This window comes from Prunus persica, chromosome G6, assembly GCF_000346465.2.
Source record: "Prunus persica cultivar Lovell chromosome G6, Prunus_persica_NCBIv2, whole genome shotgun sequence".
NCBI classification, from domain to species: Eukaryota; Viridiplantae; Streptophyta; class Magnoliopsida; order Rosales; family Rosaceae; genus Prunus; species Prunus persica.
The window spans coordinates 6,947,293-6,975,242 of NC_034014.1; the positions used below are offsets into that span (position 1 = coordinate 6,947,293).

At 38.7% G+C, this 27,950-nt stretch overlaps 4 protein-coding genes across 4 annotated transcripts; all 4 read right to left on the minus strand.

Annotated features, from left to right (window-relative positions):
- On the minus strand, positions 1,568-3,265 carry LOC18773365. The gene is made up of 2 exons (XM_007207558.2): positions 2,607-3,265; positions 1,568-2,487 (listed from the first exon to the last, which is right to left on the minus strand). Exons 1-2 carry the CDS (start codon positions 3,241-3,243, stop codon positions 1,739-1,741), a joined length of 1,386 nt encoding a protein of 461 aa, XP_007207620.1. The 5' UTR covers positions 3,244-3,265; the 3' UTR covers positions 1,568-1,738.
- Positions 8,866-15,170, minus strand: LOC18774509. The gene is made up of 4 exons (XM_007207114.2): positions 15,083-15,170; positions 14,729-14,848; positions 9,838-9,924; positions 8,866-9,617 (listed from the first exon to the last, which is right to left on the minus strand). The coding sequence occupies exons 1-4, from the start codon at positions 15,168-15,170 to the stop codon at positions 8,866-8,868; spliced, it is 1,047 nt and encodes a 348-aa protein (XP_007207176.2).
- LOC18774088 lies at positions 17,742-19,467 on the minus strand. The gene is made up of 2 exons (XM_007208600.2): positions 18,870-19,467; positions 17,742-18,682 (listed from the first exon to the last, which is right to left on the minus strand). The coding sequence occupies exons 1-2, from the start codon at positions 19,465-19,467 to the stop codon at positions 17,931-17,933; spliced, it is 1,350 nt and encodes a 449-aa protein (XP_007208662.2). The 3' UTR covers positions 17,742-17,930.
- On the minus strand, positions 21,056-24,686 carry LOC18775539 (probable pyridoxal 5'-phosphate synthase subunit PDX2). The gene is made up of 7 exons (XM_007205706.2): positions 24,494-24,686; positions 24,239-24,366; positions 23,649-23,736; positions 23,440-23,513; positions 22,412-22,603; positions 21,544-21,641; positions 21,056-21,465 (listed from the first exon to the last, which is right to left on the minus strand). Exons 1-7 carry the CDS (start codon positions 24,546-24,548, stop codon positions 21,342-21,344), a joined length of 759 nt encoding a protein of 252 aa, XP_007205768.1. The 5' UTR covers positions 24,549-24,686; the 3' UTR covers positions 21,056-21,341.

The window sequence follows — 27,950 nt, forward strand, 5'->3', positions numbered from 1 at the left end:
GATTTTAGAGCATTTGTTTCGGATCATATAGTCGATTTCCTGTCAAAATTCAATGCAATCCAAATTGGTTGGTTTCATACTATTCCTTTTTGTTTAAAGTTTAACAAAAATATATAGTGTTGGCACATTATAAAACCAAAACACATGTTATACCTATTACCTAGTTGAATTCTATCCAAATTTCTGATTAGATTTAATTTGTTGATAATTTTTTATATTTCAATATTTTTCTCCCATTTAAAAAAATATTGATCATTTTCAGTGTATCCAATTTAATTGACACTGTCTAACTAAAAAACAAACAAATCCAATTGGCCCTAGATTGAATGGAATTGGATGCTAATCCTAGCGTGATTAGATTGGATATATATCAGAATTTGCAACTCAGTAAACATTGGATCTGATTCAGTTTTACTAGTTTCGAACTATAACGAACACCCCTAAATATTATTTGCACATGAAGTTTTCTTTGGAACCAAAACTAACAAATTTAATTAGATAAATTACAATAATACAGTCAATACATCTACAACACAGCAAAAGCACCAAGCTCACAAAGACAACAAAGCCAACAAGTTCTAAGAAACAAGTCCACATAACCCAAAACATCCAAAACTCTAAAACCACCTAATGTCCAAGGACGGACCTATGTGTAGGCTGAAGTGGGCTTCAGTCTAGGGCAAAATTTTTAAGTTGGTGTAAATTTTGTAAGGTTTTTTATACTACAATAAATATTAGGCCACCACTGCAGCATATAAATATTAGGCTATTAGCCCACATGTGCATGTCTTTTCTTGTTTTAATATTAGCAAATTCATTTTGTGTCTCTCTCTAGCCTAATAAAATAATAGGGGTCTTTTGCGCAACATGAGATATTTAATACAAAAGAAATAGTGAGAATTTCAATCAGGAAGGAATTAAAGTCAACTTGGCTTCTTGGTTCTCTTTTCTCTCTACTACCAAAACTATCTATTTTCATCCCATTGAACTTGATAAGGAGGCAAGAGGGAATCATAGGCTCTCCTTTCACTTCACTATTGCACATTTCATCTATTTTTTCAGAGAATGTGGAATCATTTTGCAAAAATCATGACATTGATATGCCAGATATGAATGCTCGTTATAAAGTTGCATTCGTCCTTACTTTTGATATACATATTTGTTTAACCCATCATACCTAGCCTTGAAGAAAATGTAGAACATGGGGCGGATAGGTGGAAATTTTAGTCTCCAATGACACAATTAAGCATAATAGCAAATGAATGTCCTAAATTGATAACGAACACCAAAAACAAGGAATGACATATTTTAATCATATATCATATTAAAATTAGAGAGTTCAACTTAAAATCAATTCTCAATAAGTAAAGAGGCCGAAGACATCTTATCTATTATTTTGTTGCACAGACTTCCTTGCGTGGGATTCTATACTCACAAGACCTTAGCTCAAAATGAAGGCTGTGGTTTTGCTCAGCCAACGAGCCATATTTGGTATGCCAATAACATTATTAATTCTCTGATTTATCAAAATGATAGAAAATATATAATGCACAAAAGATTTGGTCAATTAGCAATATGTCCTGGGCAAGCTTAATCTGCAGCCCTTATTTGTATATTAATTTATTAATTTCATGAATACAATGCTAAAATGGTTAGTCAAAACCAGATACATACAATTGAAACATTTTTTATTTCTGATATAAATCAAAAAAACCGTGTTTAATTTTCTTGATCATTATCAGAACTGAGCAACTCCTCCACTAGTGATTGCAAACTGATCAGATTGAGTAGCAGTTTGGAACCTGCAAACCTTGCAGAGAGTTGAAAAGAGGGATGGAGTTTGGTACTTGTCCTCTCCACCCATCATGGGCATTGGAACTCCAACCTTGACTGGACTAACATAACCTGGCCTGTATGTCTTTCCCAAAACTCCTTCCACAAGATCAGATAAATTGGAAAATCTGAACTGTGTTTCCAAGTGAGCAAAAGTATCATCAGCTGGAATTTGGTACTTGTGAACCCTATTTTCCTCTTCTCCAATAGGCCTAACTTTTATGTCCATTTCTGCTAGCCCTGCCACTGTGACTCTTACATTATTCGCGTCGTCGGTTCTTTCGATGATGACTTCCCTATCTTCACCGCTGGTCCTCCATTCGGCTTCTCCATCGGTAGGGATGTTAATGTCCTCATCATCCCATCTTACCATGAGAGCATCAACTTTGTCATCCCACTTTGAGACCCTCTTTGCTGCAATGACAAGAGTGTGTGTGTCAAACATGATTGAGAGGGCTTGAACCCATGTGAAATCCCGAGTTCTGCCAACTGGTCGAGTCCCGATGAAGTGTGCATTGATTTGGAGGTTTTCGTCCGAAACAATGGCAAAATTTCCTCCCTTGGCTCCATGGAAGTAGAACATGACACCATCTCCACCAACAAACCTTGGATCATAGCAGAGGGAGCCATATCCATTGCAGTTGGCTTTCCTATCTGCCGAAAGAACAAGGATCTAAGTATTAGAAAAGTTCAAATATATATATGTTGATCTATACAAGTTGTGTATATATAAACACAGATTAATTGAAAACAAAATTTGTGAAATGGCTTACACTTGCAAGTGACTTCACACTTGTTGCTGCAGTTAACGAAACAACCCTTTTGTTTCTTGTTTTTCTTGGGCTTTCTGTGAGGGCATTCTGCTGGACACACAAGGGTCTTGTAATAACAGGCCGTATATGCTTTGCATTGACATTGCTCTTGTCCCGATGGTAGTGGTGACAATACGTCATAGTTTGTAATATCCTTGCTGTTGACATTGACATTGCCATTTCCATTTCCATTACCGTTGCCACTGCCAGTGTTGCTGTTTCCATTTCCATTCCCGTTGCCACTGCTTGTGTTGCCATTTCCATTTCCATTTCCGTTGCCACTGCCAGTGTTGCCATTCCCATTTCCATTCCCGTTGCCACTGCCGGTGTTTCCATTCCCGTTCCCGCTGCCATTTCCACTACCGGTGTTACCATTGCCATTTGCATTTCCATTGCCACTGCCGGTGTTGCCATTTCCATTTGCGTTTCCGTTGCCACTGCCGGTGTTGCCATTTCCATTCGCATTTCCGTTGCCACTCCCCTTGTTTCCATTGCCATTCGCATTTCCATTGCCTTGACCAAAAACAATGGAGGCTTCCATGGAAATGAGAACTACAAAGAGAGCCACCAATACATATGACACTCTAATTTTCGCCATTTTCTAGCTACTGTATATGTTTATATCCTCTATCCTTCTATTGATTTTCTTGTTTGTGAGCAGGAAGGATAGATAATGGAATGGGAAGGGTTCCAAATGCATATAAATAAGGGAATATATTGATTGGGGAACCAGACCTCCGCCTATTATTTTACAAATTTTATTGGAACTCATCTGTTTTGACCAAATGGTGGCTGACTATATTTTTGTTAAATACGCATTAGCAAACTTCTATAAACAGTAAACCTTTTTAAGAGCCTAAAGCATTGGTGTACTTTTTTGGAATTGAATTGCTTTGTGTATATCACATCATCATTTCTTACGGCTGCCTCAAAGTGATTCGACGGATCAAAGTTGCAATTTGCATGGAAGATTGATTAAAAGTTGTCCAACAAAAAACTCCACCTTTCCATCCTTCACCTTATTGTCATCTTTATGACCTAGGTGTCGAACCGTCTCATAAACATTATTCCACATCCATTTTTAGTCCGTGGATGTGCAAAAACAATTTTTTTTTTTTTTTGAATTTGAGGAATAACTCAAAATTTTCTTTTATTAATTCATAAGTAATGTAACTCTCGTTTATATAAAGATTTGAACTCGTAACCTTCTCTTACAAAGTGGAGCCCAAATAACGCTCCACCAAATTATCACCAGCATAACTTAAACCTTACAATTTGAGGATTGACTCAAAACTTAGATAATGAATTGATGAGTGTGGTACATGAGTTGCCTAAAGTGGACAAAGTTTTGGATCAAAGATAAAAACTCTTGGCGAGATATTGCCATACAAATGTTTTTTTTTTTTTTGTCGTTTCTGCAAACTTAAATGTGAAATAACTTAAGGCGACTATTATCAAATACCACCTATCCAACCCACTACTCCACGTTCCCCGTCAACAAAGATGCTTCTTAAGCCCTAGAAATGCTTGGTTTGCAATCACATGACAAGATTAATTTATTGGACCTTGACGTAAACATGATTCTGGTGGTAAGCTATTATGTATGATTGCAGAACCTTAAAGACTTCACTTGAAATCTAATTGAACTGCCTTTGTTACGCAGCATGATAATACGAAAGGCAATCAAACGATTAGCCAAAGAAAAGCAAAGCCTAGAATCCACCAAAATTGAGAAAACCTAAATTTTATTGAATGATAATAGGGATAACAACCCCTTAGTCAACGTTTGTTTAAATACTACCTCAAGTTCCTAGAAACCCTAAGAATCCAAAAAGGAAAATAATAAAAATTCCAAAAACTAGCTCAAAAACTAAAATGTTGTGTTGGGCTACTAAATGACGCCCAACGCTTGAAAAATCTCATACATCATAACAAAACAATGAGTTTGACTCATGACGCCATTCTATTCGAAATGACGGGTCATGGGCCTGATTCCAAGCTCGAGACCCAAACTTGCAGCTTTCTAATTTTTCCCTTGCGCGCATGACGCTCCTGCTCCTCTTCAAGTGCTTCCGTCATCTGTTCTACATCACTGTGGTTAAGATTAAATAACTCAAATTAGTGAGTCTTATTTACAAAAAATAAAAGTTAAAAAAATTGAATTAATTTTAGAATTCACTCTTTTTAGAATCTCGTAACAAAATAAGGTATACAAAAAACAACAAAAAATCTTTTGTTTAGGTTTACAAAGGAAATGCCAAATATTTAGGTAAGATTTTTAAGATGAACATGTTGAGAATGAGCTCTCTAGGTTCCCTACATACCTTGCATCATAAAAATGTTGCTTGCTGAATGAGTCCTAAGAAAGTCTTGGAAGGTGTCTAAAGTATGATAGGTTAGCTAGGAAGAACGTTATGGGTGGGGCTTGTGTAATCCATGGAGGGAGTCACGATGTATTAGAGATTTATCCCACAGTGGATTGTTATGGATTAAGTTATGTGATTTTTCCATTTCGAGTTTTCGACATAAAAAATCTTTGTGGTGATTTTTACTCTTGTTTTTGGTTTGCCAAGTTGAACTTCTTTATACACATCACTACCATATACCAAGTGAAATTTTACATAAAGCTATTCAAACCCCGCAACTCTCTAGGACCACGAAAATGTTGCCAGCAAAGCTACTTTGTCTACAATTTATATGTTACCCTTCTACTTTTGTTTTCCTTTACTTTACAAACATAAGTCACAAGTTTTCTTTCAACCTCCCATAATATAAAGAGTTATTTCAAGTACAACGAAATGATACAAGATGAAATTCTTCGGGTTACCCCATGTGGTGAGGGTTAGGGGTAATAGGCTTAAGTTAGCTAGATTCCATTCCCTCCCCCTCTCTCCGCAAAACCAAAAAAAAAAAAAAAACTACAAGATGCAAAGGAAAAAAATAATATAAGACAGAAAAATAATTAAGAAAATAAATGAATGGTGTGGTAAGAGAGCGCTTCTCACTCAAAATTCTAGAGAAGCTATACTTGGATTTGGGGCAGTTGGCTTGCCAAGACCTCACAGTTTCGTATTGGAACCAGATTCTATAGAGGCGGTGGCTTCGGGGATTTGCAGAAAAGTCTTGCTTAGCCAGTGACCTAGGAGGTGATTGATGCTTGTGGGTCAAAAAGGTTAGCTCATGTGCTTCTCCTTTGCCCTATACCCTTCAGTTTCTGCTGTGAATATTGTTCGAGTTGGTCGTAGTGCAGGAGTGTTTTTGGTTTTTATGTTTTATTTTATAGCTTTTGTTGCATATGTACTAATGCAGCTTTCCTTTCCTAGCCTACACGGAAGTCAACTTCAAAATCTCCTCCTAGCAATTAGCCTTTCCTGCTGTAAATCGGATTGTATTCATGTCTATATTATTCCTGACGCCCTCGCATACAGCTCTCTCCGCTTACGCCTACCCCGGTTCCAGCAACTCAGAACCCCCTGGTTCTAGCAGCTCCGAACTCCCTGGTTACAGCAGCTCCGAACCCCCAAGTTCCAGTAGCTCCGCAATCTCCTGCCCTTGTTCCACGCATGCACACCCACCTTCAGGATGGCATTCAAAAGCCCCAGCTTCATACTATCAAATATCCCATTCCCCGTGCCTTATTAATTGTTGTTGAGCATACTGAACCTACTTGTTTTTCACAGGCCACTAAGCATACTGAATGGCGTGACTCTATGACCAAAGAGATCAATGCACTCCTCAAAAATCATACATGGTCTTTGGTTCCTTCCTCTCCATCTCAGAACTTGGTTGGGTGCAAGTGAATTTTTCGGATTAAGCGTCACTCTGACGGCTCCATCCAACGCTACAAAGCTTGTCTAGTTGCCAAGGGTTTTCATCAACGTCCGGGCATAGACTATGCTGAAACCTTCAGTCCTGTTGTCAAACCTGCCACCATTCGCACTATTCTCAGTTTTGTAGTTTCTTGTGGTTTGTCCCTTCGTCAACTTAATGTCAAAAATGTCTTTCTCCATAGGTTTCTTCAAGAAGATGTCTACATGGCTCAAACCCCTAGTTTTATTGATCCCACTCGTCCTTCTTATGTTTGCAAGCTCCATAAAGCACTTTATGACCTCAAACAAGCACCTCGTGCTTGGTTCCATCACATCAGTACTTTCCTTCTCTCTATGGGCTTTACACGGAGCCAAGCTGGCACTTCATTATTTATTTTTCAACAGGCGTCCCATACCATATTTCTCCTTCTATATGTCGACGACATCATGGTAACTGGCAGTGATTCCACTCACCTTCAACAATTCATCTCTCTTTTAAATGGCCACTTTGACATCAAAGACCTCGGTCCGCTTAGCTATTTCTTGGGTTTACAGGTTCTTCATAAGGATGGTACTATCCACATCAATCAACTCAAATATGCATATGATCTTTTACAGAAAGCCAATCTTCTCAACTCCAAACCCGCATCTACTTCATTGGCTACCAAGGTTCTTCTATCTGTCTCTGATGGTGCTCTCATCTCCAACCCAACTGAGTATTGTAAAGTTGTTGGCAGTTTACAGTATTTCACTCTTACTCGCCCTGACATATCTTTTGTCGTCAACACTGTTGCTCAGTTCATGAGTGCTCCCTTGCACCTCTCACCTTGTTGCCGCCAAACGGATACTTAGGTACATCAAAGGAACTATTGATCTCGGCCTCACTTTCACTCCTCAAACTGCCGCCGCTCGCTTCTCCACCTACTCTGATGCGGATTGGGCTGGATGCCTCGATTCTTGTCAGTCGACCACTGGATATGTGATTACTCTTAGACTAATCTCATCTTATGGTGTTCCAAGAAACAGCCCACAGTCTCGTGCTCTAGTACAGAGTCGGAATATCGTGCACTCTCTCATGCTTGTGCCGAAACCACTTGGCTATGCTCCATTCTTCATGAATTGGGTGCGCATCTTCGGTTCCCGGTCCAACTCTTTTGTGACAATCTCAGCACCACGTACATGGCTGCCAATCCAGTTTTCCATGCCCGCACACGTCACATTGAGTTGGACTATCACTTTGTCCATGAAAATGTGGCTCTTGGAAGTCATCAAGTTTGCTTTGTTTCCTTCTGTCGACCAACCTGCGGACCTGTTCACCAAAGCCCTTCACAAACCACGCCATCAGCATATGTCTTCCACCACGTACATGGCTGCCAATCCAGTTTTTCATGCCCGTACACGTCACATTGAGTTGGACTATCACTTTGTCCATGAAAATGTGGCTCTTGGAAGTCATCAAGTTTGCTCTGTTTCCTTATGTCGACCAACCTGCGAACCTGTTCACCAAAGCCCTTCACAAACCACGCCATCATCATATGTCTTCCAAACTTGTGCATCTTGTGACGCCCAGTTTGCGAGGGGGTGTTAATGCATCTTTCCTTTCCTAGCCTACACGGAAGTCAACTTCACAATCTTCTCCTAGCAATTAGCCTTTCCTGCTGTAAATCGGATTGTATTCATGTCTATATTATTTTCTACCTTAAGTAGATATCATGTACTAGTATAAATAGGGACTTTGTATAATCTGTTAAATACAAGGAAATATATTCTCTACAGCATATATTCAAACTTGCAACATGGAAGATGCATGAGTGGCCTCCCAATTGCTTTTTGTGATCTTACCATACTCTCAATTTGAACTCTTATAGGTGATCACTCTTGTTAAGGGCAATTATAGTGAGCAAAAATAGTCAAAATTTTAGCTTTTTTCTTCTTCTTACTTTTAGAATTTTAACCACTCGAGGTCCCCTTAAATATATTTCTAAATCATGAAGAAAAAAAAAATTTGAGGTTTAAAGTGTTTAATGTGTTAAAAGAATGACTAGCTTTTGCGGTCTGTGTTGTTCAGAAATTGTTTGATGTCCCAAATAAAGATCTGATGGTCCATCTTTAAATTAGTACAAGCAATTATCTAAACTATATGGGAGAGGGTTTTCTCACACACACATTACCATGGTGTGATAGGAGTTCAAACTTAAGACCACTAATCTACAAGTCTAGCTAAACCATGTTGGCTGATGGTCCATCCTTAGCCATGTCTGGGCAAGATTAATTTGCAGTCCTCATTTGTTATTCATTAATTCAACATATACAACGCTTAAATAGTTACCCAAAACCAGATACATAATAAACACTTTATTATGGCAAACAATTAAAAAAACGAAGCTTGTTCTCGTGATCGTGTGAATTTATCAGTATTGATCATCTAGTCCTCCACTTGTAATTGCAAGCCCTGCAGATTGAGTAGTAGTTTGGAACCTGCAAACCTTGCAGAGAGGTGAGAAGAGTGATGGAGTTTTGTACTTGTCCTCCCCACCCATCAATGGCATTGGAACTCCTCTCTTCACTGGACTAACATAGCCAGGCCTGTAAGTCTTTCCCAAAACTCCCTCCACAAGAGCAGACAGATTGGAGAATGAGAATTGTGTTTCCAAGTGAGCAAAAGTATCATCACCTGGTATATGGTAGTGATGAACTCTGTCTTCTTTTTCTCCAATAGGCCTAACCCTAATGGCTATGTCCACGATCCCGGTCACTATAACTCTTACATAGTTAGTATCATCGGTTCTTTCGACTATCACCTCTCTATCTTCATCGCTAGTCCTCCATTCAGCCTCTCCATTGGTCGGGATGTTAATGGCTTCACCATCCCACTTTACCACGAGAGCATCAGCTTTGTCATCCCATTTTGAGACCCTCTTTGCTGCAATGACAAGGGTGTGAGTGTCAAACATCACTGAGATGGCCTGAATCCATGTGAAGTCACGAGTCCTTCCTTGTGGTCGAGTTCTAATGAAGTGTGCATTGATTTGGAGGTTATCGTCTGAGACAATGGCAAAGTTTCCTCCCTTGGCTCCATGGAAGTAGAACATGACACCATCACCTCCAATAAACCTAGGGTCATAGCAGATAGAGCCATACCCGTCACAGTTGTTTCTTCTAACTGCAAAAAGGTTAGCACAATCGAGTTCATTAATAAAGAGTTTTATTTGTAGCACATTTACTGACTAATTACTCGTCACTTCTTTATTAAAGGGAATTAGTAACACATGATCAATAATGTAACCCCAATAGTTTTATTGTGAGTCAAATCATTGCAGAAACCATGCGTACACTATATATCATTCTTGAGACAGCAAATTAAAGTGACTAAGGAGGCTTACCCTTGCAAGTGACTTCACAGCTGCTACCGCAATTAACAAAGCAACCCTTTTCTTTCTTGTTGTTTTTGGGCTTTCTTTGAGGGCACTCTATGCTAAAATATGAAAACTATGAGAGAATATTTGTTTGTGGGAATTTTCTGTGTATTCTTCTCCTTGTAGGAGGTCATATTTATAATACAACGAAACCTGAATGGGCAAGTAAATAATAAATTCCTAAATCTATTTACAGTAGGAAATCAGGAATTAAAGTAAATCAATTACAATTATAATAGGAATTCTTGGTGTGTAAGGAAAGTAAGTCAATATCCACAAGTCACGCCAACACTCCCCCTCACGTTGGTGCATAGATGTCGCCAATGCCCAACTGATCCAGTGAATTGTGGAATGCTTTACTGGAAATCGCCTTTGTCAAAATATCCGCCAATTGATCCTCGGATTTCACAAAAGGAAACTGAAACACTTTAGCCTCAAGCTTCTGTTTGATGAAGTGTCGATCTACCTCAACATGTTTAGTACGATCATGCTGAACCGGATTCTGTGCAATGGCTATAGCAGCCTTGTTGTCACAAAAGAGATTCATTGTGGATGTAGGTTTATACCCGAGTTCAATAAGCAACTTTCTTAACCAAAGAAGTTCACAAATCCCTTTAGTCATGCCTCTGAACTCGGCTTCTGCACTGGATAAAGCTACTACATTTTGTTTCTTGCTCCTCCATGTCACCAAATTACCTCCCACGAATGTGAAGTAACCCGATGTGGATTTTCTATCTGTTACATTACCTGCCCAATCTGCATCTGAATAACCATCAATATTTAGATGACCATGCTTTGAGAACATAAGTCCTTTTCCAGGTGCAGACTTCAAATATCTAAGTATCCGAAGAACTGCATTCATGTGGTCTTTACTTGGAGAGTGCATAAATTGACTGACAACGCTCACCGCATAAGCAATGTCTGGTCGAGTATGTGACAAATAGATCAATCTTCCCACTAACCTTTGGTATCTTTCTTTGTTAGTTGGAACTTGATCCGGATATTCTCCAAGATGATGATTCTGAACAATAGGAGTGTCCGCAGGTTTACAATCTAGCATTCCTGTGTCTGTCAACAAGTCTAAGACATATTTCCTTTGAGAGAGAAATATGCCTTGCTGCGATCGAGCCACCTCAATTCCCAAGAAATACTTGAGTCCACCTAGATCCTTCATCTCAAACTCCGTAGCCAGATAGTCTTGTAGCTGTGATATTTCCTGTTTATCATTCCCAGTAATAATCATATCATCAACATAGATTATTAATGCTGTTACCTTCCCTTTTTGATGTTTCAAGAACAGAGTATGATCTGAGTTGCACTGTTTGAAACCATTGTTCTTCATTGCCATGGTGAACCGTCCAAACCATGCACGTGGTGACTGTTTCAATCCATATAATGCTTTTCGTAACCTGCAAACTGTTCCAGTCTGAGTAGTATTATATCCAGGAGGAATATCCATGTACACCTCCTCTGTGAGTTCACCATGTAGAAAAGCATTCTTTACATCAAACTGGTGTAGTGGCCAATCCAAATTAGCTGCAAGGGACAATAAGACTCTGACGGTGTTTAACTTTGCAACTGGTGCAAAAGTTTCTTCATAGTCTATACCATAGGTCTGTGTGTACCCTTTTGCCACAAGTCTTGCCTTGTATCGCTCGATAGATCCATCTGCATTGTGTTTTATAGTAAACACCCATCTACATCCGATCGTCTTTTTTCCTCGTGGTATAGTCTCTAATGTCCAAGTCTGATTTTTCTCAAGAGCTTTCATCTCCTCTTTTATAGCTTGGACCCACTTAGGATCTTTCAATGCTTCAGAGACCTTGGTTGGAATATGGATAGCAGACAACTGATGCACAAAAGCCTTGAGTGGTTCAGACAGCTTCTCAGTGGATACATGATTTGCAATTGGATACTTGGATGTCTTGCCAATATCCGGTGAATAACGGTTTGGTGGCTTCCCACGATTTTGCCTGAAAGGTAATTGATATCCAATAGTTTTATCATCTAAATGCACAAGTCTAGTAGGAGTAGTTACCTCAAGGATATTCTCAGGAGATTGGTCTGTTGGTACTGTTGAGTTAGAAGGGGGGTCTTCATCTTGTTGTTCTGTATTGTCTGTAGGTGTGGGACTCGGATCAGAAATATCTTCACATGGATCAGGTGGGTCAGGCAATTGATCGCTATGAATGGGCGATTGGTCACTTTTCAACAGAGAGTAATCTCGTGCTCCAGACTCGGGATGATCAATCATTTCTGTACATGGGAGAATTTCTTTGTTTGCCAAGTTGCTCCAATTCTGTTCTTCACTTCGTATCTCCCCCTGAAGCGCAGAATTGGATGATGGGTCATGAAAGAACAGCTCAGATTCCAGAAAAGTCACATCCAAAGTGACATAGGTTCGTTGGGTAGGAGGGTGATAACAGCGGTAACCTTTCTGATGAGTGGCATAACCCACAAAAACACAACGAAGCGCACAGGGATCAAGTTTGCTACGTTGATTTTTGTGGAGATGAACGAAAGCCACGCATCCAAAGATTCGGGGTGTGAGTACCAAAACAGAGGGTAGATGTCTGTGTTGCGCAAGCACCTGTAAAGGAGTTTTAAAGGTCAATACACCAGAAGGCATGCGGTTGATCAGGTGAACTGCAGTGACAATAGCATCATCCCAGTGATGGCGAGGAACATGAGCGCCAATCAGAAGTGCTCGGGCGGTTTCAAGAAGATGTCGATTCTTTCGTTCAGCAACACCATTTTGTTGCGGTGTCTGAGGACAAGTCGTCTCATGGATAATTCCATGTTGTTGGAAGTAAGTCTGAAAGTCATGATTGACAAATTCTCCACCATTGTCGGAGCGAAGAATCTGGATTTGAGCATTAAATTGAGTTTTCATCTGTTTGTGGAAGGACTGAAAACGGGAAAACACCTCGTTTTTATTCTTCAGCAAATAAAGCCATGTCATCCGTGTACAATCATCGATGAATGTGACAAACCATCGAACACCAGAAGGAGCAGTGATAGGCGAAGGTCCCCAGACATCAGAGTGAATTAATGTAAATGGAGTAGTACACTTGTTCGTACTCAACGGGTAGGGCACACGGTGACTCTTGGCCAAAATACAAGTATCACATGTGAAGTCAGAGTCTTTGAAACCTGAGAATAAATCTGGTATAAGATGCTTCATATAACTAAAAGACGGATGTCCCAATCGACGATGCCACAACCAAATTTGCTTTTGTTTGCTATCAAAGGAATGTGTCACACTGTTAGCCACGCCGGGACTGAAGTCATCAACATAATATAGCCCCCCTCTCTTAGTACCACGACCAAGAATCTCCTTAGTGTGAATATCCTGAAGCAAACAAAAACTCGGGTAAATGAGTACACAACAATTCAATTGTTCAGTAAGCTGACTAACTGACAACAATTTAGTGGATAAAGATGGAACAAGTAAAGTATTAGACAGTGTGAGAGAGGATGAAAGTGCAACAGTGCCAGCCCCTGTCACAGGATAAGTAACACCATTGGCATTTGCAATACAGGTTCGTCGAGGTTGTGTAGTATTCAGAAAATCATCAGGATCAAACGTCATATGATCAGTTGCACCAGAATCAATTATCCAGCTCTTGGAATCAATCTTATCGGAAGTATGGAATCCATAACCAGTACCATTACTGGTCATATTGCATTGTCCTCGATCTGTAAGAGTAGCCCACCAATCGGGGTAGCCATGCGATGTAAAACAAGTCTCACAAGTGTGTCTCGGATCACCACAATATGCGCAATTTGGTCCATGTGTCGGGGTCGTTAGTCTAGAAGTCATAAGCTGTGCAGCGGAAGAAGCATAGGATACAGGTTGAGTAGGAATTTGGATCGGAATCTGAGCATGAGTCGGGGCCGGAGTCGGAGTCGAAATCGGAATCGGGGTCTGAATCATAGACAAATTCGAGGTTGGGGTCATCATCGAAGTAGGGGTCGTGGTCGTCTTCGGAGTCGGGGTCAGGGTCGTCGTCGTCATAGTCAGGGTCGGGGTCGGGGTCGTCAAAAGAAGATCCTGATTCTGGATCGGGGTCTGAATCATAGACAAATTCGGGGTTGGGGTCATCATCGGAGTGCGGGTCGGGGTCGTCTTCGGAGTCGGGGTCGGGGTCGGGGTCGGGGTCGTCAAAAAAGGATCCTGATTCTGGATCGGGTTCGGGGTCAAAGTCTGCATCTGTAGGGGCGGAGCCATCTGGGCACTCAACTCAACGATGGTTGGTTGAGAATGAGAGAAGGAGTCGGTGGTGCTACCTCCATGAGGGTTGAAAAAATCATCAACCCTCATAGCGGCGGCGGAGTTTTGAAACTAGAGTCAGCAATTCCAAGATCGCCGCTCTGATACCATGCTAAAATATGAAAACTATGAGAGAATATTTGTTTGTGGGAATTTTCTGTGTATTCTTCTCCTTGTAGGAGGTCATATTTATAATACAACGAAACCTGAATGGGCAAGTAAATAATAAATTCCTAAATCTATTTACAGTAGGAAATCAGGAATTAAAGTAAATCAATTACAATTATAATAGGAATTCTTGGTGTGTAAGGAAAGTAAGTCAATATCCACAAGTCACGCCAACAAGGCTCTGATACCATGCTAAAATATGAAAACTATGAGAGAATATTTGTTTGTGGGAATTTTCTGTGTATTCTTCTCCTTGTAGGAGGTCATATTTATAATACAACGAAACCTGAATGGGCAAGTAAATAATAAATTCTTAAATCTATTTACAGTAGGAAATCAGGAATTAAAGTAAATCAATTACAATTATAATAGGAATTCTTGGTGTGTAAGGAAAGTAAGTCAATATCCACAAGTCACGCCAACACTCTAGTGGGCATACGAGGGTCTTGTAGAAACAAGCCCCTAGTGCTTTGCACTGACATCGCTCCTGTCCGGATTCTAGTGGTGGCAATACGTCATAGTTTGTACTCTCACTAACTCCATTGCCGCTATTGCCATTTCCGTTGCCGTTGCCGTTGCCGTTGCCATTACCATTTCCGTTGCCGTTACCATTTCCATTCCCGTTGCCATTACCGTTGCCACTGCCGGTGTTGCCATTTCCATTCCCATTGCCGTTTCCATTGCCACTGCCAGTATTGCCATTACCATTCCCATTTCCATTGCCGCTGCCACCGTTTCCATTTCCATTGCCATTGCCACTCCCATTTCCACTGCCTTGGCCCAAGACAAAGGTGGCTTCCATGGCAACGAGCACCACAAAGAGAGCCACCAATATATGGGACACTCTTATTTTAGCCATTTCTAGCTCCTGTCTGTTTATCTTCTCCTTCTGGTGATGGACTAATAATTGGCTCTGAAGAGGAAGGAGATAGATGTGAAGTCCAAGGACATTCGACGGGATATATATAAGGGAGCATTGAGGATCACCAGGTGTTGGGCTATTGTTTTATAGCTTTATTTGGAGACTTCATTGGTTTTTACCAAATGGATAGATAGATACCCATACACGTAACACATCCTCCTTTTTAAGCACCTGAAGCTTTGTTATTTAGCTTGAGTTTGTAGTGACGACTTGGCACGACTTTTTAGGATTGTAGTAACCCTCAAATCATGCAGGCTTCAAATTTTAGTGGTGTGCCATTTTGCATAGAACATCATCATATCTTACGGCTGGCTCAAAGTGCTTCAACCGAATATTGCAATTTGCGTGCATAAATGCATGGAAGATCCATTAAAACTTGTCAAACGCCAAACGCCAATTAATCTATATCCTTCACCTTATGACCTAAATATACATTTACCTTGACATTTGTAGTATATTATATGTATATATCATAAGACCTGTTATACGCAGTATATTCGTATGGTGCCTCAATTCTTGTGAGAGTCCGATGCAGTATATATGACAAACTTACCAAGACAGTTTCATTTTGAAGAATAAGGGTTGTTTTTTTTTCGTCCTTTGTGAATTTGGAGGGTGGGTTAGCCTTAGCGACTGGTCCCTTGTGGTATTTTTGGGTAAAAATTCAAAATCTCGCATGAACAACAAACCGATTCAAATGCTAAAATTATGAAATTCAATCATAGTATATATACACATATACAATGTATATACCAATATTTGTTATAGAAAAATCCATATATATTTTACAGGTATAATACTCCACCGCTACAAAATCTGCAGTAGTTTATTATACCCAACTAGTAAAATACTCAAAGCTAGTCCTACGCAAACTGGTTTTTTTCATGGTAAGGAAAGGGTTTTTACGACACACAACTACATAGGAAGACACTGGCGTAGATTAATGACATTCAGTCAACTGGTCAAAGGACTTAAGCTCAAAAAGGGGGAAATTGACCCAGTTTTGCACGCACAAAAGAATAATCTTAGCTAGGAAATTTATATAATTATCTATTTTTGTACAAGTAATTTAAATGTGAAATCACTTAAGAACAAGACTCTGCCAGGAAATGCTTATTTTGCACTCATATATACTACTAATTTATTTGATTGGTACGTATCATATGGACCTTAACGTAGAATAATATTGCACAACTATTTTACTATGTATAGATAATGTAAGATTGGCAGAACCTAAACGACGTCACCTGAAATCTAGTTGGGTTGCCTTTAAATTGAGATTAAACTAGTGAGCCTTAACCTGAATTAACTGAGAATATAGATAGATAGAGGCATGCATGATATATACGTCTCTTCTCACAAGAAAAATATGTGGAAGCTACTTTAAGTCGTCATTAATCATCAATTTCATAATTGAGCAAAAGTTACCCGCCATTGAAGATACGAGTTTCACTTGTGTATAAAAATTATGGAAAGGAAAACACACATGAAGTGATGGCAAATCAATTGTGGCTCGAGCTTGTGGGCCATACAATTAGTAATTTGAGTATGGTGTTTGGGGCGGGGCTTTGACCCTAATGGGTCAGGTGTGAAGCACATAAATCGAGTATGGGGACGAGTTTAGAAAAAATTTCGAGTACGGTGTTCAGGGTGGGGCAGGGTAAGGATGGTATTGAATGTCAATCAATATGACAATAGCATATAAGATTGGATATTTACACAATCTATTACAAATAAATATAAAGCTTGTTCGATCTTGATTGGTTTCATTGCTTTATATCTTTGAGAATGAAAAAATGGGACACTATGAGATATACAGACAGAAAGCAGTTACTTGTATGTCTTAGTTATCAATTCTGGACATATTTTCCTTTTGATGCATCCAATTCGCATTATAGTAACCATCCATTGCTATTGCTAATTTGCTAAATTCTTGGGGTTTTCGCTTACGTTTAATTAAGGTTGAATATGATAAGTATGGTGTACTTACAATTAAAATTATATTTGTTTCACAATTCAATATATCTTTTTTGGTCATTTTATATTAGGGCAAATTAGTAATTGAATAAATAGTTTGGTAGTAGAGTGTACTCAGTTAATTTTAGTGTTCGTTTAACAGCACCCTAATTTATACCATTACTAATAAAATAAAGATGGTAAGAGAAACTTTACATTAATTAGAGAGTGTAATTATGATCCCTTCTATTTGAACGGTAATAAAGTCCCTCAGTTAATGTGTCATGATTACATGGCATCAATTGTAAAATAGTTGAAAGTACTACGACAAATGTTAATATATTTTAAATGTTTTAGTTAGAAGTTAAAAATGAGTGGGTTTATATTTGGAATATATGAGTTACATGGGCCTTTCTCTTAACATAACTTGATTTTTACATGAGTTTACTTCAAGTTCTTGTTCATGTTTCCAATATTTTTAATTGAATGATAAATTTTTTTTTTCCTTAGGCTTACCATCGAAGTAGTTCATCCACTGAAGATAGCCTAGAATTTCATTAAAAGTGCACCACATAATAAACCTCTTTTATTTCAACAGCCAACTGACCACGGCTATCAAGAAAAACATCACTTAAGTAATACAGAATATTTTAGTTATCTAAAATCAGATGATACATTTGATTATTGAACTTTAACAACTAAGAAACGGTGTTTATTTCCTGTGATGACCATATAAATTGATCAGTATTGATCACCAAGTCCTTCACTTGTAATTGCAAGCCCTGCAGATTGAGTAGTAGTTTGGAACCTGCACACCTTGCAGAGAGGTGAAAAGAGTGATGGAGTTTTATACTTGTCTTCCCCACCCATCAATGGCATTGGAACTCCTCTCTTCACTGGACTAACATAGCCTGGCCTGTAAGTCTTTCCCAAAACTCCTTCAACAAGAGGAGACAAATTGGAGAATGAGAATTGTGTCTCCAAGTGAGCAAAAGTATCATCATCTGGTATATGGTAGTGATGAACTCTGTCTTCTTTTTCTCCAATAGGCCTAACCCTAATGGCTATGTCCACGATCCCGGTCACTATAACTCTTACATAGTTAGTGTCATCGGTTCTTTCGACTATCACCTCTCTGTTTTCGTCGCTAGTCCTCCATTCGGCTTCTCCATTAGTTGGAATGCTAATGGTCTCACCATCCCACTTTACCATGAGAGCATCAACTTTGTCATCCCACTTTGAGACCCTTTTTGCTGCAATGACAAGGGTGTGAGTGTCAAACATCACTGAGATGGCCTGAATCCATGTGAAATCGCGAGTCCTTCCTTGTGGTCGAGTCCCAATGAAGTGTGCATTGATTTGGAGGTTATCGTCTGAGACAATGGCAAAGTTTCCTCCCTTGGCTCCATGGAAGTAGAACATGACACCATCACCACCAATAAACCGAGGGTCGTAGCAGATAGAGCCATAGCCGTCACAGTTGTTTCTTCTAACTGCGAAAAAGGTTAGCACAATGGAGTTTATTAGTAAAGACTTTTATTTGTAGCACATCTACTAACTACATATCTATCACTTCCTTACTAAAAATGTGGTGAGTAAATGTAGTCTCAGTAGTTTTATTTGTGCAAGTATTGCCAGAATTGAGATATCAAATTAAAGTAACCAAGGTAGGAGGCTTACCCTTGCAAGTGACTTCACAGCTGCTACCGCAGTTAACGAAGCAACCCTTTTCTTTCTTGTTGTTTTTGGGCTTTCTCTGAGGGCATTCTGGTGGACATACAAGGGTCTTGTAGAAACAGGCCCCTAGTGCTTTGCACTGGCACCGCTCCTGTCCAGATTCTAGTGGTGGCAATACGTCGTAGTTTGTACTGTCATTGACTCCATTGCCACCATTGCCATTCCCGTTGCCGTTGCCACTTCCGTTGCCATTGCCTCCATTGCCATTGCCGTTGCCATTGCCATTGCCATTACCGTTGCCATTTCCACTATTTCCATTACCATTTCCGTTTCCATTACCATTCCCATTGCCGTTTCCATTCCCATTGCCATTACCATTACCGTTGCCGTTGCCACTCCCGGTGTTGCCATTGCCATTACCATTGCCGTTTCCGTTGCCGCTGCCAGTGTTGCCATTACCATTCCCATTTCCGTTGCCACTGCCAGTGTTGCCGTTGCCATTGCCATTTCCATTGCCTTGGCCTTGAACAGATGTGGCTTCCATAGCAATGAGCACCACAAAGAGAGCCATTAATATATAAGACGCTTTTAATTTTGCCATTTCTAGCTACTGTGTATGTTGATCTACTCCTTCTAGTGATTGACTAGTACTTTGAGCACTTGAAGGATAGATGGGAAGGGCAGGGTTCAAAATGATATTTATAGGGGAGTATTAAGGAGAAACTAGGCATTATCTGCTAATATTTTATAATTTGATTTGGGTGCCATTTGTTTTGTCCAAATTATTATTTCTAACTATATTTTGGTTAGATACTCATTCAAAACATCCTTTTAACATCCTGAAGCATTGGCGTTGGCTTGAGTTTGCAGTGAAGACTGGGCACGACTTTTTAGAGTTGTATTTTGCGTAGCACATCATCATTTCTTACGGCTGGCTCAAAGTGATGCAAAGCAAAATTGCAATTTTGCATGAAATCATCAATTAAAAGTTGTCTAACCCCAATTAATTAACATTTGGACGAGGATTTCAACTCTAATCTTTGTCATAGTCCGACGCAGTATGGCAAGCTCATAGAAGCATTTCTGCCTTTCAATCGGATGGTCTCGGATTTTTTGTGCCCCTGTATTTTGCATTGGCAAAAAATAATGAGAGGAACTTTAATTTATCTGATTCATTATTTTTCACAAAATCAAATGCCCTAGAAATGCTTATTTTGCAATCATAAAATTTTCTGAACTAATATATTGGACCTTGATGTAAAATGGTTTTGTAGGAAGCACGATTCTGCTATGAATAGGTTATATATAATTGGCAGAAGCTGAAAAACGTCACCTAAAATCTAGTTCAGTTGCCTCTAATATAGCTACGCATGCAAGATACGTATCAGAGGAAAGAAAAGATGCACGCATGAAGATAGCATTGATTGACTAACTTGATAAGCAAAGGGTCATATCCGCCATTGAAGATACCAGCTCAACTTGTGTATCAAAAATAGAAAATGGCGGATGAAGCCATTTAATCTCAGGGCTTGTTATGCACAATTGAGCATGTATGGATGGACCTTTGGAACTTGGAAGTCATGGACACAAACCTAATCGGCTTGTGCATTTGCGTCACCAGGCAATATTTTGTTGTTGTGAAGTTATTCTGAACTCAAACATGACTTCTCAACTTATCGTGTCTAGAAATATAAACTCAAATTCATTCGTAAATTTGACGTCATGTGTCATGTCATGTTGTATGATGTTATGTTTTACCCTTTATTAGATAAGATACTGAGTTCAAATCTCACTGACGTATCACACAGGTGTTAAACATGTTTCGCAATTGATGCGTATTTTTTTAACACAGTTGAGGGTAAGATTGGCCCATATCCCAAGTGCTGGGTTTCACTTGCACTCTTCTTATCCTTGTGATGTTGAACAAGTAATGAGAACTTAGACATTAGAAAGGATTTTAGAAGAGAAGAGGAATTGGGGATCACGAGAAAAATAAGATCAGAAGAGCATGCCCTGACTGGCCTGGCTGCAGGGCGTGGCCCAATGCAACCCCTTGTTCCTATCTCTCTTCACGCGACGTGTCAAGTGTGGTGCTGGTACGTTCTACACATCTATCCAAAGCATTGATTTCATTTCGACTTCATTGAAACTGTAAAACATCATATATGAAGTACTCCCAATTTTGTTGTACTAGCAAGCATTCGCAATTAAGCACACTTGAGAAATGCAAAATGGTAATTCACATCTGACTAGAGAAACAAAATATTGTTCGTATATAATTTATATACAGTCTGAAACGCAGAACTGGTTATCTGCCTTAAAACTAAACCAATTACCAGAAAGAATACTTGTTGACGATCAAAAACCTTTAACAGATGTCATACATGAACATCAGTAAAGGAAAAAACCGACTGGTAAAAGTAAATAATTTCAAAAATGCAGGAAACACGCCTTATCTCAGTTCTCTCACTGGCACTATTGAAATATAGGGAGGTCAATCTTTGGTTGTTGGTCAAGATTCAGATCTGCTCCAACAGCAACAATGCTACTGGAGGCCTCTTCTCCAGTTTCAGTTGCCATCTTCAAGAAGTAACTATGCCTGCGCGAACAAATATTTAGAACCTCGTGTCTAATTTAGAAGAAATTAGATCCACTCCAACAGAATATACGTAATTACCATCGAGTGTCTGCTGTCAGTTCAGGATGGAAGGCAGTCGCCAACAGATTCCTTTGTCTAACTGCTACAATCACTTTCTTCTCAGACCCAGTATTCTCCTGAAATATACAAAGCTAATAAGAAAAAGCAACAAAAGAAGGTGAAACATAACTAATATATTCCAGTGGTACATCACCGTCACCACTGGTAAATCATAGTCGATGAATGGTGCTATAGTTTTTCATAGCAATAAACTGCATATTTGCACCCCAGAACAGAAGCAGTGCTCCTGACAATAGATTTCAGTGCAAAATCTAATTATCTAAAAAATAAGTTGTCTTATAAACACATGACACAACCGGGTTTGTGAGTGGTTGTTTTTTAAGCGCCCAAAAACTAAGCTAGATGACATTTCTACAAGATCAGATGCCAGGTAACTAATTGCAGATGAGCATTGCTAAAATAGTCCCATCCTCATGAACACATCAAAGTATCAGTCTGATTGTATTCAACAGCTTTTAATCATAGGCATAAATTTAAGACCAGACCACAAGAAATTGACTGGTTCTCATATATCAAATTGTACTTTTGACCATCATTTGCTTCACTATCATAAACGTCCAAACTAATTACCTTTTTAATGAATTACGTTCTAATATTATCTACCCTATCCACAAAAATAGAATTGCCAAATCCACTGAGCAAAGCTGGTTGAATTTACCCATCTCTTACATAATTCGATGATTTACGGTTTGCAAGGAAATATGGTCTTTGAAGAAGCAAATAAAGCTACCGATCTAAAAGAAACCAACGAGTCCTTGACTACAGACTGATTATATAGCATTATAGCCAGTAAAAATTTCTACAGACAGAAGAAAGAACCACAAACCTCTTGTGCTTCAACAGCAGAATTTGAATCCAACGCCTCATTAGACGGGACAAGATAATCAGCCAGCACTTTAACTTCTGGCCCTACGTCAAGGATAGCAGGAGCACGGATGAAAACTCCACGAAATACTTCAGGACCACCTTCCTTAGCGGCAAGCTCTGGTACTGCAAGTTCTGCCTCAAAGCTTCGAATCTGTAATTTATTTTAGAAAAACAAAATTAATAACAGACAGACAACTCAAGAACCCCAACATCAAATAAACTGACATATTACAATTTACAACAGATAGCTCCCTAATAATCCACAGTTCCTAACATCCCTTTTTTTCTTTTTTATTCCTTTCTTTAACATTAAAACCTGAGTTATAATCATGTAGGGTCAAATTCGTATTCCATTAGCTCCATGATCTTCTTCCTGATAATTAACCCTCTGAAGTACAAATTACAGCTTACACAAATTTATAAAGTTTTTATGCATTTTTTTTTTCCTTTCTTTTTTAAATGTTTCTGTGCTAGTAAGCTAGTAAAACAACAAGCACTTCACTTGTTAGATTAAAAAAAGTGATGTTTTTCTTTACACAAGACATAGTGATGTGATTTATGAAATTAGTTTATTTTAGACAGTTTATATTGCATCATAATCTAATAAAGCTTTCAAGTAACAGGTCCAATGGAATTCGCTAAATGTAGTGTGGAAAACTTTCAAGATAACATGAATGTAACATTAGAAATCTAGAATAACAACATCCACCATTCCAATAAACTAAGTATAGAAATAAATAGTAGACAGATGACACTTCAGGTAACAGAAATGAACTGCAAACACAATCAAACCATTCAAACTTCATACTATGTGCCCTGTACAGCTCTTCTTTTATGAACATTCCAAATTCAAGAACTTTAGGACTATTTACCATGTTAAATACGGACACACTTACCAATGCAACGGGTGTCTCATTTTTTTCTGCTTATGGCTTATCTATTTTGATAAGCCTGTTTAAGTTGAGAATACAGAAGTCAGCGCATTACCTGACTGCCAAAGAAGTTCCTGTGGACAGTGCAATCTAGGCCTCCAATAAGTTCCTGTCCTCCTATTTTCTGTCCTGAAAACACATGCCACTCAACTTAATACTCAAAAAAAAAATACTGCTGCTTTAATTCTATTGATGAAGAAAAATTAAAAATGAAATACCAATAACTTAAGGATTCATAAAAGAAAAGATAGAAAGAAAATGAACCTGTAGCTTTGTTTGCTAAGAAGATAAGCCCTGCACAGGTTCCCCAAACAGGCTTCCCCATTTTGACAAACTCACGCAAAGCAGGAAACTGTCAATAAACTAAATACGTCACAATCAAATATGACACTGAAGAAAATGTCAGAATTCCTAAATTTGGCAAGTCAAAATACATTAGAGAATATAAACAAGTAGAGCATATACAAAAAATTAGCAAAATTCCTCTTTTTCAGAAATAGAAAATAAAAATTGGTGGGTACATTTAGCCACGTTCATTGCTTGTTAATCAAATTCAAAAAAGGCTATAGTATATTTCTTTGTTTTCCTTTCGTTTGCTTTTTTTAGCACAAAGAAGCAAGCCAAAATAGTTCAAACATGGTTTATAGTAAAGACCACCTTTTCTCTAATTCACATTTAACCGAATCTCCCAACAAAAATATACAAATTACACCACTCAAAAACAAAACTATACCATTTTTTACTGAAGTTCTATAGAAGTCATTTTCATATTAAACCAACAAGAAACAAAGCAAAAAAGCACTAATAAATCAACAAAAGCGCAGAGAGATAGAGGGAGATAGAGAGAGAGAGACCAGATTGTGGTACTCAGCGAGCTTAGCCATGGTGGTGCTCTCTCCTCCAGGGATAATAAGGGAAGCCACGGTTTCAAGCTGCTCTGGTTTCCTTATCTCCACGCCTTTCACCCCAAGCCTTCTCAGCGCTACAACACACAACCACAGACACCAAATTCCAGTTAACATTTGGAACAATATAGAAATACATATCCCACAAGAGAGAGAGAGAGAGAGAGAGAGAGAGAGAGAGAGAGAGAGAGGAAAAGGGGTTGCCTGCTATGTGTTCGTTGAAAGACCCCTGTAAAGCAAGCACGCCGACGAGGGCCATGGTGTGCTCAAAGCCTCACAGACTACTTGGGGCCAACGATAGAACAGAGCGCTTACTCTTGGAGACGGAAGAGGGAGAGAGAGAGAGTCGTAAAGCGATTGAACACACTCGTTTCCTCATAGGCTCCACTTTTTGCCATTTTTATTATTATATAAAGGAATATAAAATTGTGAATCAGGATGATCTCATTAGGATTCTACGGATCCAAAATTCCAAACATTAAAAGAAGAAAAAACAAAAAACAAAAAAAACACAAATTTGTTGTTAGAAGGTTTTTAGGTGGTGTAGACTCCTAGTCAACTCAATTTTCGTTAGCACTGGTCCTAACGGAAATATAACACACATTTTGTAAATTCAATGACCAGAATGTGCTGTTGTTGGCACTTGATCTAGAGGATATGGGTAGTCAATTGTTTTTTAAAATTCTTTTTTGTAATGGTTGGATGTTGTATTACTCTTTTTTCTTGACTGGATTTTTTTCATCGGAATTTTTATGGTAATGTTTTAACGAGACCACTTTGCTTTTCACATCTTATTTTCTCTGCTATTTGTAAGCAGATTTTTAGTTTGAATGAAATTGCAACTCTTTAATAATAATAAAATGACCAAAAATGTGACTCGAGTATAAGTTATGTGACTATTGTTCCTAAAAACTTAAAGGCCTAAGGTTCGAATGTCCCTTAGGTCTCCATCCTTTCTATCTAAGGGTATTTTGGCTCAATTTACCTCTTAAATCGACTTATTGTGTTGCACTTTACACTTTATTATTGAGTCTTTTAAATTTTCTATTCAAAGTCATTTGTGGGTCCTATTTAATAGACTTGACAATTGTGGGGGCTTTTTCGTTCCGGCAGCTACAGATGGGCCTAGACTGCCGTAAATGGCAAATGGGTGAAATTGCCCCTTGTGTCTAAGTTCGAGAATCAGACCCCAAGAGTGCTTCAAAAGGTTCGTGGAGCCTTAGGAAACACATTGGCTTCCTTCACCAACAAAACCAACAGTTGCTTACAGATAAATATTATGGCTTGGCATGAGAAGCTTGTGGCACGGGAGCTGAGCATTCATGAGTTTAGCATGAGAGAGAAAAGGCTTGGGTTTCCTATGAGAAACAGAGGCTCGAAGTAAGAGGGAGAAGGAGTTTTGAGAGGATTTGTTGAAGGAAGAGAGGAAAGAATGAAGGAAGAGGAATGAGTGGCTTAAGCAAGTTTTCGACAGCTTGACGAAAGTTTCAAGCTCTTGAGTGGCTTGACAGAAGAGAAAAAGGGAAGCAATGGAAGAACATGGCTTGAAATTGAAAGGTTCCAGAGGTGAGAGGTGATGCTTGATCTCTCTAGATGTGTTTATGAGAAAGAGTGGAAGAAGATGGAAGACAAGAGCATCCAATTGAAGGGTGGAAGGTGTCTTTCTTTATAGGTGCTGGAATACTCAATTTTATCAAGCCATCCTCTCCCATTTTCCTTCACTTTCTTCCATTCCATCTTATTTGGTGAAACTTTCCCAGCCTGAGCATGTAGGCACGAAGCTTTTTGGAGTTCCAAGACCTTCATGCAGCTGGACTTCTCCATATGGGTGAGGCACCACTCACTTTTCCTTCTTGTTTTCTCACCAAAACTTGCAGAGGAAAAAATGGGTAAGAATGCTACTCAAAAGGTGATTTACTTCCAGCAACCTGTGCATATGGGTTTGCCTTGGTTTTGACAAGGTGCTAGAAGCAACTTGTGTTCACGTGGGTTTGCCTTGGTTTTGACAATGTGCTGGATATTTTGACTAATGTGGGATATTTTCAAGTGTTGTGGGCTATGGCTATTGGATATTTTCTAAGATGTTTGGGCCTTTTCTTGAGGTGATGGGCTATTATGTTATCTCTCTCATGCTTATCCATATGTTTGGGCTCAAGGAATGTGCTTGAGTTTTGGTGCTCCCAAGCAGCCCAAAACTTTCACTCCTTGGACCATCAATGGGCCTTATGAATACTCGTAACCATTCATAACACAACCCGGTCAACAAGCCCTAGGCATTCGCGTAGCTTGGGCCCACTTAAGCTTGTAGCGTGGCGTGTTGCTTATTTGCTTGGTGTGGCACGTGTGCAAGCACGTATAACTAACTCTTGCATGCCTAAGTCGGGTTTCTTCCCAAGTTAGGTGTCGTACTAGGCTAGAAATATATTTAGGTCCGGCCTTGGATTTTTTAGGCCTCAACAACAATATGAAATAAAGTGGAACACCAAAGGTTGATTTATTTGGTGAACTGAGTCAAAATGACTTTCGACTGCAAAATTATTTTTCAAAGAACAATAGAGTAATTAAGACCCAAAAAAAAAAAAATTGAAAGAAAAGAAGGAACAACTACAACCATGAACACAACCAACAAATGTGCAATGCATCATGGTGACACCTTGTTAATACATAAATACGAAAAGTAGATTTAAGAGGTAAATTGAGCCAAAATATAACAACATGAGAGATAAATGTTATGTCACGTAGGATTTAACATTTCGGTTGGAGTGAGGCTTTTTTATTTTTTTCTAGATGCTAAAAGTGTCACGTTGGGTTTAACATAATTTTTGTATGTTCCAGGCTGGTGTACCATCCATGGGACACGTGGAAATTTTTTTATTTTTATGTCCTACGTGTATTGGAGAATATTTTCACATGTCTCGTGTGTATTGGATGTTTGTACACCAACCAACTAATGTACTCGAGACATACAAAAATTACTCCACCCTTCGCTTCAAATGAGAGATATTATTATGAGTAACCATCCATAACATCTGCATTTATAACACTATTATACTTTTTTATCTTTTATCATTCCCTTAGTAATTTGCAAATGAACCTTTCAACAGCTTTTATACATTACTGGCATGTTTATTAATCCGTAATTAGATTAGGAGGAATTGAATTGAAGATGAATTGAATTGAGGAGGAGTTGGATTGATGAGAATTAGATTCCAGATTCCTATTAAAGTTGTTTACTAACCCATATGGATTAAGGGGAGTTAGATTCTAAATTCCTATTGAAGTTGTTTACTAAATTATATGGAATTGGAGTAGGAGTGAACTAATTACTAAAATGTTCTCATTGTTAGGTTAAAGTAGATGACAAATTTGGAATTTTTAAAATTGTGTGAGGATATAATGGATAAAAAAAATGAATTCTTAATGGGCTAGTTCTCCAAAAATTAGAATACCACTTCCCATCCAAAAATTGAATTCCTTCATAATTTTGTGTAGGCCCCACTTACTTTTCAATTCTTTGACGTGAAGTAAACGCAGGAATCCTCCATATGTGGAATTCAATTCCTAATTAGTAAACATATCATACATCCATCTAAATTTACTAACGGATGAGATCTATTAGGACTCAAGATTCCACATTAGAAAAATATCATACCCTAAAGGG

Coding starts and splice junctions, on each gene's coding strand:
- LOC18774088 (XM_007208600.2), bottom strand. CDS start 19,467: ATGGCAAAATTAAAAGCGTCTTATATATTAATGGCTCTCTTTGTGGTG. Junction 18,683..18,869: donor CTGTGAAGTCACTTGCAAGG/GTAAGCCTCCTA, acceptor CCTTTTTCGCAG/TTAGAAGAAACAACTGTGAC.
- LOC18774509 (XM_007207114.2), bottom strand. CDS start 15,170: ATGGCTAAAATAAGAGTGTCCCATATATTGGTGGCTCTCTTTGTGGTG. Junction 9,925..14,728: donor ATGCCCACTAGAGTGTTGGC/GTGACTTGTGGA, acceptor ATTTTAGCATAG/AGTGCCCTCAAAGAAAGCCC. Junction 9,618..9,837: donor CTGTGAAGTCACTTGCAAGG/GTAAGCCTCCTT, acceptor ACCTTTTTGCAG/TTAGAAGAAACAACTGTGAC.
- LOC18775539 (XM_007205706.2), bottom strand. CDS start 24,548: ATGGCCCTCGTCGGCGTGCTTGCTTTACAGGGGTCTTTCAACGAACAC. Junction 22,604..23,439: donor GGAACTTCTTTGGCAGTCAG/GTAATGCGCTGA, acceptor AATAAATTACAG/ATTCGAAGCTTTGAGGCAGA. Junction 21,642..22,411: donor CTGCTGTTGAAGCACAAGAG/GTTTGTGGTTCT, acceptor TGTATATTTCAG/GAGAATACTGGGTCTGAGAA.
- LOC18773365 (XM_007207558.2), bottom strand. CDS start 3,243: ATGGCGAAAATTAGAGTGTCATATGTATTGGTGGCTCTCTTTGTAGTT. Junction 2,488..2,606: donor GTGTGAAGTCACTTGCAAGT/GTAAGCCATTTC, acceptor TTCTTTCGGCAG/ATAGGAAAGCCAACTGCAAT.